Source organism: Rhinoraja longicauda, chromosome 1 (genome assembly GCF_053455715.1).
Source record: "Rhinoraja longicauda isolate Sanriku21f chromosome 1, sRhiLon1.1, whole genome shotgun sequence".
Lineage (NCBI taxonomy): Eukaryota > Metazoa > Chordata > Chondrichthyes > Rajiformes > Arhynchobatidae > Rhinoraja > Rhinoraja longicauda.
Genome location: NC_135953.1, coordinates 102,173,714 through 102,192,275, shown reverse-complemented (window position 1 = coordinate 102,192,275; position 18,562 = coordinate 102,173,714). Strand labels below are relative to the sequence as shown.

The window sequence follows — 18,562 nt, the reverse complement described above, 5'->3', positions numbered from 1 at the left end:
CTCCTCCCCTCGCCTGGGCGTGGGCGGTGGGGAGACGCCTGCGGGCGAGTAGTGGACGAAGAGAAGAACACCTGTGTGTGGGGAGAAGGGAGCGTTTTGAGGGCGGGGAGCATTTCCATTGGGGACTGGGGAAGTAGCAGTGGCAGCGGCAGCAGCAGCAGCAGCTGCTGCTTCTTGGCGCCAACAAGCCACCGCTGCGCCAAACTGGCGCAGCAGGGGGTTGTTGGCGCCAACAACCCGCTGCTGTGCCAAACTCCCAAACTGCGATGACATGCATTGAATTTCCATAAGCTGTTTGAGGTACTTGGACAAAAGAGATTCTTTAACCCTAGACCTTTTGTGCACAAAGCAGTGTGCTTTGTTTTGGACAAAAAAACAACAAAATGCTGGAGAAAATCAGCGGCCCGGCTGAGTTTGAAGAATTCATCTGAAGAAGAGCCCTGACCCGAAATGCCATCAGTCCATTCCCTCCCCAATGCTGCCTGACCTGCTGAGCTGCTCAGCACTTTCTTGCATGAGAGTCCATCATCTTGTGTCTCCATTTTCTTCTGGGATTAAGCTGTATTTTGGGGCAGAACCTGGCTGAATTATTTTTGGGGAGACGAGGAAGGCTAGATTGGTTTGTGTGCCTTGACGAGGGACTGGATCTTACTCCAAAATGAACAAATGCCTGGAAGCCTGAGTGCCAATGTGTTTTTCCTTATACTTTTGATTTTTATTCTTTAGACTTTAGATATACAGTGCGGAAACAAGGACTTTGGTGCACCAAGTCGATGCCGAACTTCAACAACCTCGCACACCAACACTATCCTACATACTATGGACAATTTACAATTTTTTGCTGAAGCGAATTTACCTACAAACCTGTACGTCTTTGGTCTGTGGGAGGAAACCGGAGCATCTGGAGAAAACTCATGCGGTCAGAAAGAGAACGTACAAACTAGATATAGACAGAACCCGTAGTCAGGATCGAACCTGGGTCTCTGGCGCCGTAAGGCAGCAACTCTACCACTGCACTGTCCCTTCTGCATGATCTTTGCAGTGAGCTGCAATGACTGCCGTATTCACTCCCTAATAATGCTCCAACACTGATGGTAACTTGGCCTCCACAGCCTTTTGTGGCAATTAATTCCACAGATTCACCACCCTCTGCCTAATTAAATTCCACCTTATCTCCTTTTTAAAGGTATGTCCTTTTATTCTGAGGCTGTGGCCTCTAGTCCCAGATCCATCCGTTGAAACATCCACTCCGCATCAACTCCAAAGACGTACAGGTATGTAGGTTAATTGGCTGGGTAAATGTAAAAAAAAAAATTTTTTTAATTGTCCCTAGTGGGTGTAGGATAGTGTTAATGTGCGGGGATCGCTGGGCGGCACGAACTTGGTGGGCCGAAAAGGCCTGTTTCCGGCTGTATATATATGAAATGAAATGAAAACTCTCTCCTGGCCATTCACTATTCGGTAAGTGCTGGTTTACCAAGGAAAGCCACAAAATGTTGTAGTCATTCAGCAGGTCAGGTAACATCCTTGGAGAAAATGAATATGTGACATTTTGCGCTGGGCCTTTCTTCAGTCTGAAGAAGAATCCCGACCCAAAACATTTTCCAGGGATGCTGCCAGACCCACTGCGTTACTCCAGCATTTTGTGTCTTTCACAGGTAATAGCGAGATGGCTCCTTTTCAGCATCACCTAGTTAGAAACAGAGCCAAGAAGTGCTGTGTAATATCAAGGCATTCCTCATTCAAACAGAAATTTTAGATGTGTTTTCGGCTTACAGTCTGCATCATGGGTGGTCTAAGTACAAAGCTGGAATTAATCTGCATACACATTATAATCATTTATCTGTAATAGAATGCAGTAATTGCTGAACAGGCCATGGAACCACTCAATTCTGTGAGTTGGTGTGCTTCTTTTATGCTTCTTAAACTAATACGGATTAGAAGTATTTAATAGGGCAGGAAGGGTTATGGGACTGAGTGACAAGGTCACACTACCTCTGGCTGCAGATAGTATTAACGTTTCCAAAGAAATAGGCGTTAGTACAGCTAACAATCCCCTTTTTCTGAGAAATGGCATGGTTTTTGTGTTTCCTTTTGATTTAAAGTTATTTGCCTCTTTCGGAGGTCGAGCTGATGTAGAATATAAATGAATTGCAGACTTTTTAAGGACATAATCTTTTATTAGTTAGAAGCTTTAAGCCTCAAGCATTGGTTTACAGCTTGAGCCCGTTGAAAGGGAGCTCTTCTGACAATGAGACTGAAAAATGTATCTGTATCTGAAACATCAGTTTCTAATCGTTTTGTGCAGCAAATCAGATGTACAATTGACCATTAACTGATAAAAATAAGGTGCTTAGGAAGCAGGCAAGGTACGTATCTTTATCCACTGAGACACGGTATTTAAGAACCGAAGTTAGAAGGGTCTCGACACAAAACGTCACCCATTCCTTGTATCCAGAGAAGCTGCCTGCCCCGCTGAGTTACCCCAGCATTTTGTGTCTATATCTTTGTTGGAAGGATATTTATCAGTGGTTAAACTCCAGCAAGACGACTGTGTAACTTCAGGTCACGAGACTACAGGAAGAATGTAATTGTAATAAAGAGAGTGCAGAGAAGACAAATTCTGGTTATAAACAGAGATTAAATAATCTGGGAATACAAGAGACAGCAGATGCTGGAATCTTGAGCAAAAAAAACAAAGTGCTGGAAGAATTCAGCAGTCCAGGCAACGTCTGTGGAGGAAAATTGTCAGACAGAGATTTGGGTCCGGACTCTTTTTCAATAGACAATAGGTGCAGGAGGAGGCCATTCGGCCCTTCGAGCCAGCACCGCCATTCAATGTGATCATGGCTGATCATTCTCAATCAGTACCCCGTTCCTGCCTTCTCCCCATACCCCCTGAGTCCGCTATCCTTAAGAGCTCTATCCAGCTCTCTCTTGAATGCATTCAGAGAATTGGCCTCCACTGCCTTCTGAGGCAGAGAATTCCACAGATTCACAACTCTCTGACTGAAAACGTTTTTCCTCATCTCAGTTCTAAATGGCCTACCCCTTATTCTTAAACTGTGGCCCCTTGTTCTGGACTCCCCCAACATTGGGAACATGTTTCCTGCCTCTAACGTGTCCAACCCCTTAATAATCTTATACGTTTCGGATGCATAGGGGGTGTCAATCGATGGAAAGAGTGCACAAGAGATTTTCAAGGCTGTTACTGGGACTGCAGGGCTAGAGGCCCAAGTGACCAACTAGCCCTGGAGCCTAAGAGCTTAAGGGTAATGTTATAGAAGTATGAGTGTCGTAGTTGGATGGTCACAATGTTTTTCCCAAGGTATTGGTGTCTAAAATTAGAGGGCATAGATTTAAAGTGAGAGAGGAATAATGTAAAGGAGCCAATTGGCCATTATCCTTATGCCCCACCTGGACTCGTACCAATTTCTCACCTCCCCCTTCCCTTCCACCTACAATTCTTCCTCTAACATCACAATTCTCAACTCTTCTATCCTTTTCTCACGCCTTTGAGTTTATCCATCTACCTTTGTCCAATCATCAGTCTATCAACAGCCCTCCCCCCCCCAACCTGCATCTACCTATCACTTGCCAGGCTTTGTCCTGTCCCTCTTTTCCAGCTTTTTTCCTTCCCCCTAACTACAATCAGTCTGAGGAAGGGTCATGACCCAAAACGTCACCTATCCACTTGATGATGCCTGACCCGCTGAGTTACTCCAGTACTTTATGTCTTATTAACTGATAAACTAAGATGGTTCGGAAGCATACACAATACTTATCTTCATCCACTGCCATGCAGAAAGTGACGTTTATATAGAATTGGCTGTCAGACAAAGTGGTAGAAACAGGTACAATTACAAAATTTAAAGGACATCTAGAAAGGTACATGGATAAACAGGGTTTGGAGGCATAATGGCCAATCAGAGGCAAATGGGACTTGAGTGAAGAGGTAGTATTGTAAGGGGTTGCAAATGCGATGTAGTGGGGCACTGGTATTGAAAATTATTGTGGAGCATGTATCTATCGTCACTGATTGTGCTATATGAGTCAAAACGTTCAGGATACAGTTGGAAAGGGGATGTGGCGTCCTAGGTGCAGGTGTTTGGAGAAGTGTTTGGATGGGATTATAGTATTGAAGACAGAGCTACAATCAATAAATAGGAATCTAACCTAGATGTCCTTGTTACCTAGAATTTTCTAGTTTAGTTGAGAGTTACAGCGCGGAAACAAGCCTTTCGGCCCACCAAGTCTGTGCCGATAAACATTATCCTACACACACTAGGGACAATTTGCAATTTTACCAGGCCAATTAGCCTTCAAACTTGTATGTCTTTGGAGCGTGGGAAGAAACCGGAGCTTCCAGAGAAAACCCACGCAAGTCACGTGGAGAACAAACAAACTTCTTACAGACTGCACTCGTGGTCAGGATCGAACCCGGGTCTCTGGAGCTGAAAGGCAGCAACTCTACCACTGCGCCACCATGTCGTCCTTGTTCAAAAGATGTTCCAGAGATAAGTGTAGGGCCAGGAAAATGGTATCTGCTATGTAGCTGCTGCGACGGTTGAAAACTGCAGTGGATCAAGGCTGGCTGGAGTTAATATACGCCATCAGTAGACTCTTGAAGCACCTCATGACGGTGGGCGTCAGAGCCACTGAGTGGTAGTCATAAAAGCACTTTTTTCTTTGGCACCGAGATGGTCTTCAAACAGGTGGGAATCTCAGAGTAGAGTAGTGTAAGATTAAAAATGTCTGTGAATACCTCTGCCAGCTGGTCCACACTGGTCCTGAGAATGTGACCAGAGACTCCCATCTGGTCTAGTTGCTTACCACAGCTATGCTCAGGAAGACCAATCATGCATCCGCTACAGTGACCATGGGTACAGGTGCACCCGAGGCAGACGGGATGGGTGACATCCTTCTACCACTTCCTGTTCAAAGTGACATATAATGCATTTAGCTTGTCAGAGAGGGATTCGTTGTTGCCAGAACTACTGTTCGACTTCACCTTGTAGCCCGTTATAGCATGCAAGCCTTGCGACAATTAATGGGTGTCTGTGTGGCTACCCTTGGGACTCCAGCTTGGTCTGGAATTCCTTCTTGGCATCCTTGATGGGTTTGCAACAGCCTTACATAGATTTCATGTACTGCTCAGGGTCATTTGACTTGATCGCTTAATGGGACTTTCATTAAGAATGTAAGTGGCACTCTGATCAAGTATTCCTTGACCAGAATACACTCTGCTTACATATCAGTTTTTGCAGTGGTAAGGAAGAAAATAGTTTTTACATAACAGTGTTACAATAAGATAGACACAAAAAGCTAGAGTAACTCAGCGGGTCAGACAGCATCTCTGGAGAAAAGGAATAACTGAAGTTTCGGGTGGAGACCCTTCTTCAATCTGAGAATCAGGAGAAAGGGAAATGAGAGATATAGATAGTGATATAGAAAATTATAGAACAAATGAATGAAAGATGTGCAAAAAAGTAACAATGATAAAGGAACCAGGCCATTGTTAGTAGTGGGATAGGTGAAAACGAGTTATAGACAATGAAACTCACCAGGACAACAGTGAAACCAGTACAACCCTCTAGGGTGCAGGAGGGACAGAGAGGGGATCGAAGAGTTTCTTCAAGTTAGAGAAATCAATATTCAAACCGCTGAATTGTAAGCTGCCCAAGTGAAATACGAGGTGCTGTTCCTCCAATTTGCTTTTGGCTTCACTCTGACAATGAAGGAGGCCCAGGGCAGAAAGGTCAATGTGGGAATGGGAAGGGGAGTTAAAGTGTTTAGCAACCAGGAAATCAGGTAGGCCCTTTTGGTTGAACAACCTGCTAATTGCTTCATGAAAATATTATTGGGGAAGAGTTAGTTAGCTTGTTAGTTAAGTGGAGTTTATTGTTTTTATTTTGCCAGCAGTCTTTTCCAATCTGAAAATGAAACTCCCGGCTTAAATACTTGGATATATTATAAAAACAGATGCAGCTTAAGCTGGAAATACTCAGCAGGTTAGGCAACATCTTTGGGAAGAGAAACCGAGTTAACATTTCAAGTGAAAGATGCAACCAGACCCACTGAGCAATTCCAGCGTTTTCTCATTTTAATTTTAAGTTACAGTATCTGAGGTTTTTTATTTTCATTTAAATATTTGGGCACCTCAGTTTGAACGGTTTTCTCTAACAATAATGAAACAGTAACTTACATTGTCCAGTCTGTGGCGCTGATGATACATGGTGACTGAAGGGTATTGAAATGAAATCTTATTTGCTCACATCGTAACTCAGTTACAGAAATTAATGTGCGATGATTCAATGTTTAAACCTTCAGTTTAACACTTTTGATCATTGAACTGACTAAATATCTGATTTGTGCCATGCACTGTGTTTTTATAAACTGATCGTGTACTGATAATCAAACAAATCCCAACTACTTTTCGATAACAATAGTTGGTATTTATACAGTACTTTTAACATAGAAAAAAGTGGCCCAGGATATTTCTAAGGCATTATCATACAAAACTGTCTATACCTGATTGAAAATGACCGAATAGTGAAAGACTTGGATAGTGGATGTGGAGAAGATGTTTCCACTCGTGGGAGAGTATAGAACCGGAGGTCATAGCCTCAGAATTAAAGGACGTTCCTTTAGGAAGATGAGGAAGAATTTCTTTAGTTTGAGGGTGGTGAATCTATGGAATTCTTTGCCACAGAAGGCTGTGGAGGCCAAGTCAATGGATACTTTTAATGCAGAGATAGATAAATTCTTGGTTAGTGCGGGTGTCAAGGGTTACAGGGAGAAGGCAGGAGAATGGAGTTAGGAAGGAGAGATAGATCAGCCATGATTGAATGGCAGAGGAGACTTGATGGGCCTAATGGCCTAATTCTGCTCCTATCATTTATGACCTTATTCCAAATCTCAGAAGGCAGATGATTAAAAAGATGTTAATATAAATTGCCTTCAAGGAGGAAAGTGAGGTTACAGAGCAGAGGTTGATGGGGTGAATACCAGAGCTTTAGGGTCGTGGAACTGAAGGCATAACCATCAAAAGTGGAGTGATTTTCTTCAGGATACTCCAGAGTGCAGATATCTTGAATAAAATACAAAGTGCTGGAGTAACTCAGTGGGTCAGGCAGCCTTTCTGAAGGACACGAATAGGACATGAATACGTTTCTAGTGATCTTGTGTGGCTAGAAATAGCAGGGATTTAATTCTTTCCTTGCCTCATGCCACTAAGCCAAATCTAATCTGCACTCGATTTTACGTGCGCTCTACACATCTATCTGCTGAAGATCAATTGCAGTAACTAATATTTTAAGAGTATCTACACGGGCTTCCCGGATCACTGAAAACTTGTCTTGCAGAAATCTGACATTATGCAAATTCTGCAAAAGATTTTGAAGCATTTTTGAAGACAGGAAACTTGGTTACTGAAATGCAAACATCTTCAGGAGTTCTGGAATAAGAAACTGACAAAGACAGTTCCGATGACACTTGTAAAGTACATTATCAAACAACATAACATCAATTGATACTTTAAGGCCATTAAAACTGGCCATTGGATATGGGATATTTCTGATTCTTGTAACAACATAGGGGGCAATAAATGTTCATGTCCATGTCCATCAACAGTCCTTAAAATCAGTTCATGGACAATTGTCAGCAATGGAATCTGTAGGTAAACCGGGGTCTGCATGAGCTGGAATCATGCTTTGCTGGGACTCCTTGCCATCAGCTATCTCAATGATAACCAGTTTTGGAGAAATTTAGGTGACTGATGACATTTTTGTAGGGGTGTGTAAACAAACTTATGCATCTTATCAGGCCTAAGCGTAATTACTGATTAATGGCTGTAGGAGTTTGCTGAGTTTGCAATTTGGTCGCTGTGGAATCTGAAAGGATTTCAACTTTACATCATTGATGTAAGGCCGAAAGCAGTTTTGCTGGACATTTTAAACATTCAGTATTGTTTTTTTCCTTCTAATTTGTGCTCAATTGTGAACTGAGAAAATGTTGCCAGCCATCAATTTAATTGCAGATAAGCCATAAAAGCCAGATCAAATATTTAATGCATCAAATCATCTTTGAATTTTGAGTATATATGATAATCAATGAATAACTTGAAATGATATGAAATTTTAATATTGTACAACATATCATAAAAACATAAAATAGGAGTGGGAGTAGATTTTATACCCCTTCAAACCTACAGTTCAGTATGATCGCAACTGATCTGATCCTAGACTTGGCCTGTTGGATTCTCGTTGTTCCTTTTAAGTACCTGTAGTGCAAAGATCTATTCACCTCATTTCTGTTTGTAGAGAATTCCTAAAATTTGCAATCCTCTGAATCACCATTCCCATATCCTGAGATTATGCCCTTGCTTCAGGATTCCATCTCTCTGAGCATCTAACGTTTGCAGAATGCATCCCCTCAAAAGTGTGAAGAAGGGTCCCAACCCAAAATATCGCCTATCCATTTCTCCAGAGATACTGCTTCACCTGAGTTACTCCAGCTCTTTTTTTCCCCCCCTCAAAATGATCTCTTCCTCTTCTAACCACGAGAGAGTGTAAACCCATTTTGTTCAGTCTGTCCAAAGTTGATCCACACATCCCAGGGCGTACATTAGTGAATCTTTGCTTCACAGCCTCTAAAGCAAGTTTATCGTTAGTTTTTCAGTCTGAAGAAGGGTCCCGTCCCAAAACGTCAACCATCCTTTTTCTCCAGAGATGCTGCCTGACTGAGTTACTCCAGCACTTTATGCATATTATCGTTCCTTAAGTTGGGAGACCAGAACAATGTGCCGTACTCCAGATGCAGTTTCAGCAAAGTCTTGCATAGTTGCACTATCAACTTCTAGTGGTCGAGCCGGAAATATTGGGGGTAGTCAGTAGGTCAGATGTCATTTGTGATAGGGCATCAGCAGGGCTTGCATTCTATCAAAGGACACAAAATGCTGGCATAACTCAGCGGGACAGGCAGCATTACTGGATAACATGGATAGGTGACATTTTGGGTCAAGACCTGAAACGTCACCTATCCATGATGTCCAGAGATGCTGCCTGACTTGCTGAGTTACTTCAACACATTGTGTCCTTTTGTGTATCGACTACATTAAATCACAACAGGTGTCTGCAAAGATTTGTTGAAATAAAGGTAATTGAATGTAGCACAGCTATTCTGTATGGGAATCACCTAACTGGACTGCTTGCATTAACTAGAATGCTATTTCATACGGTGGTCAATAACTTTTCTTAGGAAGACTATACAACCAGTGATACAGTGGCGCAGCAGTAGAATTGCAGATCAACAGCACCAGAGACCCAGTTTCGATCCTGACTATGGGTGCTGTCTATATGGAGTTTGCACATTCTCCCTGCAATCATGTGGGTTTTCTCCGGGTGCTCTGGTTTCCTCTCACACTCCAAAGACGTAAAGGGTTGGTATGATAATTGACTTCAGTAAAATTGTAAATTGTCCCTAGTATGTAGGACAGTATGGAGTGATCGCTGGTCAGCGTGGACTCGCTGGACCGAAGGACCTATTAACACACGGTTTCTCTAAAGTCTAAAATAAAGACATTTTTGTTCCCCCATCCACCTACTACCCACTTATTTTACCTTCCAGGTCCCCTTTCACATCTGTTTCCATCTCCCCTTCATCTCTTAACGTTTCTTTATTGTCTTCTTTATTTTTCCAATTCCAGCACCGGCAGCCTTTGTGTCTCCTTCGATCACCTTTCAGCAACAGTCTCCACGTTCACAGTCCCCTCTCCCAGATGGTTCCACCTGCCTGATTTTCATCTTGTCTGCGTCCATATTATCCACCTGCCTCTGTCTTCCAACTTCACCCCTCCTCCTTCCCCACTCTGCTACTTTCTGCCCATCTTCCCTCAACCCTCCTTGGTCTACCAGTCAATTACTGAACCCTGTATTGCCCTCCCGCTTTCCTCTTCACCTCTCTATCCTCCCTCTCCACGCTCCGCCCTGATGCAGTGTCTTGACCCGAAACGTCAATAATTCCTTTCCCCACCACAGATGCTGCTTGCCCTACTGAGTTCCTCTAGCAGTTTGTTTTGCTCCATTTGTTATCTTTTGTGTCTCCAATGACTGTGGGACCAAGGCTAGTAGATAAATTGTAGATGTAGCTTGATTGAGAACGGTGAAGTGAATGACCTGCCCCGTTCCTGTGTTCCTAACAATGGTCAAGTTGACAAATGTGTAACTGAATACATGATGTTATCAGATTGACTTGGATGGGTTCCCTGTTCTAAATTTGAGTTATGATACCATAAAATTAGATTAAATGTGATTTTTCTTTCCCCCCCCCCGCCCCTTAATTCATTAGACCTCGAGATAAGTTCCCAGTCATGCAGTGTAAGGATTTACACGAGTCTTCAAAAGAGTTTTCTAAAAAATAATTGCATTTAAATAACTTGAACTCAAAGTCCTAAAGCTCGTCACAGTCACTGAAAGACTTTTGAAGTGTTGTCACTATTGTAGGAAATACTGTGATTATTTTATCATCAATGGTGAATTTGATCATTGAGTTCAATGCACAGCTTTTGGTCAATTGAGAAACTGGTTATTTGAAGATCAAATCCTTGAACATGGTACAAAATATTATGCCTTTTGGGTACTATTAGGTACCCAAATACCAATCCAACTCAATTTACAAGTTCCCAGACCACTTCACCAGAGTGGGCTGAATATCAAATAATGACAAGACAGAGTACTAGAAGGAGATTGAAAACCTTGTAATCTGGTGCCAAGACAACAGCCTCTCCCTCAGTGTCAGCAAACAATAAAGGAGATTGTGAGATTGACTTCAGGAAGTGAAGCAGCACATACTCCTGGATTTGCATTGATGGTGTTGAAGTAGAGATGGTCGAAAGCTTTAAATTCTTAGACATAGATATTACCAGCATTATGTCCTGGACCAGCCATATTGAAGCAATGGCCAAGAAAGCACACCCATGTCTCTATTTCCTTAGAAGGCTTAGGAAACTTGGCATGTGGCACAGCGGTAGAGTTGCTGCTTTACAGCGCCAGTGGCCCGGATTCAATCCTGACTACAGTTGCTGTCTGTACAGAGTTTGTAAGTCCTATGACCGCATGGGTTTCCTCACACCCCTGGGTGCTCCAGTTTCCTCCCACATTCCATTCCAAAGATATGCAGGTTTGTAGGTTAATTGGCTTCAGTAAAAATTGTCCCTAGTAGGATAGTGTTAGTGTATGGGGGTGATTGCTGGTCGGCGCGGACTTGGTGGGCCTATTTTAGCACTGTACCTCTAAAGTCTAAAGTCATGTCCCCAACAACCCTCACCAACTTCTATAGATGCACTGTAGAAAGCATTCCAGCAGGATGCATCACGGCATGGTTTGGGAACAACTCCATCCAAGACCGCAAAAAATTGCAGAGGATTGTGGGCATAGCCCAGACCATGCAAACCAACCTCCCTTCCATGGACTCCATCTACACTTCACGCTACCTCAGCAAGGCCACCAGCATAGTCAAGGACCAGTCTCACCCCGGTCACTCCCTCTTCTCCCCTCTCCCATCAGGCAAGAAGTACAGAAGCTTGAAAATGCATATCTTCAGATTTAGGGGCAGTTTCTTCAGAGCTGAGGCAACTGAACCATCCTTCACCAGCTAGATTGTGGTCCTGACCTCCCATCTACCTCATTGGAGACCCTTGAACTACTTCAATGGTCTTTATCAGAATTTATCTTGCACTACATGTTATACTCTTTATCCTGTATCTGTACACTGTAGACATCTTGATTATAATCATGTATCGGCTTTTCATTGACTGGATAGCACGCAACAAATAGCTTTTCACTGTACCCTCGGTACATGTGACAATAATAAAGCTAACTAAACTAAACTATTGATCCCCAACTTCTTGCAAGCTTCAGAACTACCTGCAGTAGGTATCAGGCATTGCATAAATACAGTCCTGAAACCCTAGTTGCACTCCGTCAGTTACTTTGGACTGGCCACACTGTTCATGTGCCCGACACTAAGCAGGCACTCTATTCAGACTGAGAAACATAAAATGCTGGTAACACTCGGCATGTCGGGCAGCAAAGAGAAACAAGGTTAACTTTTTAGGTCAATGATCTTTCATCATAACTGGGAAATAGATAACAATGTAAAATCAGTTTTAAGTTGCAGAGGTGATGGTGGGAATGGATAGAACAATGGAAATGTATGTGGCATCCCTTAGCCAGGGTGCTAAGAGATGAATGGCAGGAATCATACAGTCAGATGTCAAACAGTTCGAAAGTCACAACATAGACGAAGGAGTGTGTTGTGTTGCTAATGGTTGAGCCGTGGGACATACCCGGCAAGTCAGGCTGGAGGGCGACAAGGGGGCGCAGCGATAGAGTTTCTGCCTTACAGCGCCAGAGACGCGGGTTCGATTCTGACTATGGGTGCTGTCTGTATGGAGTTTGTACGTTCTCCTTGTGACCGTATGGGTTTCCTTTGGGCGCTCCGGTTTACTCTGCGCTCCGGTTTACTCGGCGCTCCGGTTTACTCGGCGCTCCGGTTTACTCCCACACTCCAAAGACGTGCAGGTTTGTGCGCTAATTAGCCTCGATAAAAATTGTAAATTGTCCCTGGTGTGTAGGATAGTGCCAGCGTACGGGGTGATAGCTGTTCGGCACGGACTTGGTGACCCGAAGGGCCTGTTTCCGCGCTGTATCTATAAACTAAAAATAAACCTGAGGACCCATATGTTCATTAGGATAATTCCTCTAACAAATCCCATCAACCTTTTTAAAGCTATGACAATTATTGTACACCTTTTAAATACTATCTCACCATCCAATGGAAATAATTTATGTACATTTTGAAGGAAACGTTCTGGGATCAATTGCCTCACAAATCATCAGTAATCTTTCCTGTCTACTTTGTCCACCGTGCCTGCGGTAACTCAGTGGAATGATATTTCTGCCGAGAATGTTGATTCAGTGTTATCTGAAAGAATTTCTCCGTTATGCTTTTTTTTTTGTCGACAAATGGTGATAAAATAGACTGATGCTGGAACATCAGATAGGGCTCATTCTGACGAGATCACAGGATGAGCTTGAAATCAAAGGAAAAATTAGGCCTTATCCGTAATGTGCCCCTATTGGCCTGTCTCAAAAAATGTGGTTGGCGAGATAATATATCATGAGGAATGTGGAGCGAGACATCAATGCATCAGGTAGCTTGAGTGTTTTCAATACCTGGAGACCTTATCTCAACTCTGCTTCATTATGTACAAAAGTATTGGAATATGTAGACCTTTGCAGCAAAAATGAGAGTTGTTCATGTCTGCTACCCAAAAGGAATTATCAATTGAATTCCATTGCCAAATTATTCCTCTGAGTAGTTATGAAAACAATCAGTATTCTTTAAGGGCCAGTCATTTGTCAGGTGATTTTTTGTTTCGGTGTGGACGATTAATAAATGTTCTTCTTTTTACAGAGTATCTTACAGTGTTTTCCCAGATGATTGCTTTCCACGACCCTGAGTTGAATAACCATCTCAATGAGATTGGCTTCATTCCAGATGTAAGTACTAAGGGTATCCAGAAATTATTCTCTTGAAATTTAGTTGCCTTCTAACATTTCTTCAGTGGCTCTCAATCTGTCTGCATGGTGTTTATAAATGTAGTTGTTTCAAAGAGAAACGTCCCTCTGCATTTGAGAGATAGAGTGTGTATTTTCACCAAGTTACACCTGTTTGTCTTTTCCAATAATGACGTGAAACTGAGTTGGCCAGCCACAAACCAATGCAGTTGAATATGAGTGCATACCTTGTAAATGCCATTTATTTGGACACCTGAACTGGATTTCGTTTGATCACCCACTAGCTCAGCACAGGCACCATTGTTGTGTAACAAAGGGATCTTGCAGCATGCAGTTGAACTCACAGAAATATAGGATTTGCTCTTTCTTACCATCATTACAAGATGTGGTTGCTGGTAAAATGTATCAGATCTGATGCAAAAACGTTTGATCACACCAGCAGCGAAGTGAAGATATGACTAGCTAAATTATTTGGCCAAGAGAGTTTAATTGTCAAATGTACACACAAGAGAACAATGGGATTCTTGAATGCAGCAGCATAAAAGGCTGCAAATGCAATATTTGGGTGGCGTTAGTTGAAAGAGAATGTTTGTTGTAAAGCGAAGCTAGCTTTTTGAATAGTCCTGTCTAATCTTCCCGGTCTATTTGATATTGGGAGTGGTCGTCAGATTAGTACCTGTAGCATCAGGTAACATTACCTGGTCATGCCTCTGTTTAGATTTATTATTGTCGGATGTACCGAGGTATAGTGAAAAGCTTTGTTTTGCATGCTATCCAAACAGATCAGATATACCATACATAAATACAATCAAACCAACTCCAGTACTATAGATAGAGCAAAGGGAAAGGTGCAGAGTGAAAAATATAATTCTCTGCATTGTAGCTCATTGATGGCGGCGCTGCCCTAGCAGCTGCGGCTTACCTGCAGTCCATTTGTCTTTGTGTTTTTGTTGTTTTTGTTGTCTTAATTGTAGTTGTGATGTGGTGTTTTTGTGTTGTGTACTATGTGTGGGTGTGGGGGGGGAGGGGGGGAACTGTAACATTGTAAATATGTATCCCTTCCGAACGGAGACCCGACCTTTGTTTTCTGGGCCGTGTCTCCGTTCCTGCTGCGGCCTACCATCGGCCCAACTCCTGGAGCTGGCGGCCTCCAGGGCTCTGGTTCGCAGAGCCCGCGGACCAGACTCACCATCACCGGAGCCGGCCGTTCTCGGAGGCTGCGGGAGCGGCTGCGACTCGCCTTAGGCTCGGGCCGCGTGGATGCCGACATCGGGAGCTCCGACAGCGGCAGCGTGTTCGCCCGCCCCGGATTGCGGGGCTTGGGTCGGCCCGCCGCGGATATTTCACCGTCCGGCGCGGCCTGAAATAGGCCACGGAATTTTCTCTGCTCGGCGGGGGCTTCAATGTCGGGAGCCCCGACCGCCCCGACTTGCAGCGGGGCTTGGGTCGGCCCGTTGCGGACATTTCACCGTCCGGCGCAGCCTGGAACATGGCAACGACAACAGCCTGACCGCAGGAGAAGACGGCAGGGGAAGAGAAAAAGACATTCTGGCCTTCCATCACAGTGAGGAGGGGACTGGAGGAGACTCACTGTGATGGATGTTTCTTTTTGGGGGGTTTTGTGTTGGTTGGGGTTGTGTAATTTGCTTATTTTATTGCTCTTATTGTTGGACTGTGGGTGACGAAATTTCGTCCAAAAAACTTGTTTTTTGGATGACAAATAAAGATATCTTGAATCTCTTGAATCTCTTGAATCTTGATTATAACGCATCAGTTCCTTAGATAAAGTCCAATGTCCTCGATGTGTGGAGGTGAATTGAACGATACCCTAGATTATGAAACAACCATTCAGAAGCCTGATAATGGAGAGAGATGAAGCAGTACCTGAGTCTGGTGGTGTGCTCTTTGAAGCTTCTGTGCCTTCTGCCAGATGGGTGCAGGGAGAAGAGGGAATGACCGAGGTGGGACAAGTCTTTGATTATGTTGTCCGCTTTTCCGAAGCAGCGTGTAGTGTAGCAGGAGTCAATGGTGAATAGTGGGACTTGAACTCACATCCTTCTGAGTTAGAAGAAAGCATATTGGAACCAGGAGGTGTGCGGCAGAACCTGTTGTGTGAAGAGCTACCTAAACCGCAGCCATGCAACTCTTACCAATATATTGAGAGAAAAGGCACGGCACCAAGCCACATGTTGGGGATTGATGGAGATGGCAAATTAAACACATTCTTCCCATTCAAGAATAGGCAGCCAGGCTGATTCCTCTTGGGATTTCCACTTCACTTTATCTTAAATGGATTATTTTAATGTTGTAAAAATTGACCAATATATGAAAACTTTTTTTAAACAGTTTTTGGCATTTTTCAAGTTCTGAGACTTGTACTATGCAGCCGCTACTTATTATGCAGCCGCTACTTCCCTGTCCCCCCTCCGCAGAATGGGCCCAATGGGTCCACTTGGTCCAGTAGAAGACAAAACTCGTCAACATGACCACTTTCTACTTTCTGTTTCTACTTTCTTCTCTTGATCCCCTTAGCATGAAGTATATCTCCTTATTTTTTAATATGCTCAAAAACGTTGCCTCCATTTCCTTCTGTGGTAGGCAACTCCACATGTTCACCACCCACTTAGTTATCAATAATCCATATTTTGTCTCAGTTACCTTAGGTTAATGAGGGTAAGACCACACTTTGATGGCTAAACCTGTTATAAAAATTAGGCGTGGACAAGATTGAACTTGGTTATTATTCCTGAGGGAGAAGTTTAGCTCGTAAGCAGACAAACCAATCACACACGCAGCTCAACGCCCACATCGTGGACGTATCCACAAGATTTTCATTGTGAAAAAATGTAATTTTAATGTTATAATTCAAGTGAGCTAAAGTCAAGTCGAGTTTATTATCATATGCACAAGTATGGTGAGATACTGATACAGTAAAAAATCTTGCTTGCAACAGCATCACAACCACATAGCTCAGACAAACACATGCAAAAACGAATTGTACATAAATGACGCATAAATTGCACTTGATATTTCTAAAAGAATGACTGACAAAAACAAATATGTGTTTGGAGCAAACATTGTGGGCTGAGAAGCTCCTTCCTTTGCTTTACTTTAGACTTTAGAGATACAGTGCAGAAACAGGCTCTTCGGCCCACCGAGACCGCGCCGACCAGCAATCACCCTGTACACTAACACTACCCTACACACCAGGGACAATTTTTTACAATTTTTACCAAAGCCAATTAACTAACAAACTTGTACGTCTTTGGACTGCGGGAGGAAACCAGAGCACCCGGAGAAAACCCAAGTGGTCACAGTGAGAACGTACAAAGTCTGTACATACAGCACCCATAGTCAGGATCGAACCCGAGTCTCTGCTGCTGTAAAACATTAACTCTACCGCTGTGCCACTGCGCCGCCCCCTCCTCTACTGTTCTATGATCTAATGCAAAAACATAATTAGAAAGCAAACAAATGTCGACAATAATGTGAGAGAGGGGCTGCAGTGTTCCATTGTTTTGTCCAACGAGTTCATCTGATGTAAACTTTCAATCTACTTGTCAGCCTCTGATGGTTGTTCAGTATTTTGAATGACATTGATTTAAAAGCTGGTCTCATGGAGGTCATTCTCTAAAATAAAAACGCTTCAAATAGCAAATCTGATGTTTATTTAGCAACACTCACTCAGGTTATAAGAGTCCGACTATGTGTTAAGTGAAAAGATGTGTCATGCATAATAAGGATTCACTCATGACGTATGTGCTTGGGCGCTGGCTTTGCCAGAGTAGTGACCCCCATATTCTCCATGTTGACAGTGAATGAGGAACATCTCATGTTCTCACTAGATGCAAAGTCAGAAAGGTGGAGAGATTTATCTTCCAATATCAGACATGAATACACACAGAAAAACATTTATTTTGTAATATTCCCCACTTACTAGTGTAATAACATTACATCTTGAAGGATTGTGCTGCCAATATGTAATTTAGTTAACTTCAGTTTATTGTCACGTGTACCGAGGTATAGTGATGAGCTTTTGTTGTGTGCTGAGCAGTCAGCAGAAAGACAAAACAATGATTACAATCGAGCCATTCAGTGTGCAGATACATGATAAAGGAAATAACATTTAATGTAAGATAAAGCCAGTAAAGTCGGTTCAAAGATAGCACTTCCCAGCAGTGCATTCAGATGCGAGGATTAAACCTATGACCTGATGGACGAGAAGTAAGAGAGAAGATGAAAGCGAAATACTTTTTACTGTACCTCAGTACACGTGACAATAATAAACTCAACTAAACAAAAACCACCATTAGAAAATATCAAAAAATACTAAGCCGATAAGCTTCACCTTTTAGGTATCATTTTCATGCAACAAAAGCATTATAAAATCATTACAAATCTGGTAAGTAAAACTATCTGAACTTTAAACTTTGTGAGCCCTCTTAAGAATTTTAGATCTTGAGCATTGAGTAAGTACGCATTCTTTGGATAGATGGTACACTTAGTAGAACTGAGGAAATGGTACCTTCCATAAGTTTCTTTCTACATTGTAGAAAAACATTCAGATATACTTCCTTTGCTTGTCAAAGACATACATTTTACCCTGAAGTTGATGTTCAAATATTAATCCTTTCGCAGCAAAAAAAGAGAACAAATCTTTCATCTCAGAAGCTTGAGCTGTTGCTGTTAAAATTTGGCAACGTTCCAATTGCTATGGATCATGTTTTCTTTGCAACTACGTGTTGGGTTAGTTTGACTTCTCTTTTTCCCTTGCATTAGGGAAAGTAGATACCTGCATTCCTAAAGTGAGAGTGGATATTTTTATCCATAGGTTTTATTCATTTCGCTGATTTATAGCGAAACATTAGCATAGGAATTGTATACAGCCGAGATGGTTAATTGCATTGAGAGATTCTCTAAAATTTCAAAAACAGTGTTGGCCAAGTAAAAAAAACCATGCAGCTGGAGATTGTATGTCATGT

The 18,562-nt window shown here is 42.7% G+C and overlaps 1 protein-coding gene across 2 annotated transcripts in view; it reads left to right on the top strand.

Moving 5' to 3' along the window:
- tbck (TBC1 domain containing kinase) overlaps window positions 1-18,562 on the top strand; it is a 201,133-nt gene that overhangs the window by 103,661 nt on the left and 78,910 nt on the right. For both annotated transcript variants that reach the window (XM_078411595.1, XM_078411604.1), the window contains exon 20: window positions 13,477-13,562. In XM_078411595.1, coding sequence (XP_078267721.1) covers window positions 13,477-13,562 — 86 coding nt within the window. The remainder of the gene's footprint in view (window positions 1-13,476; window positions 13,563-18,562) is intronic.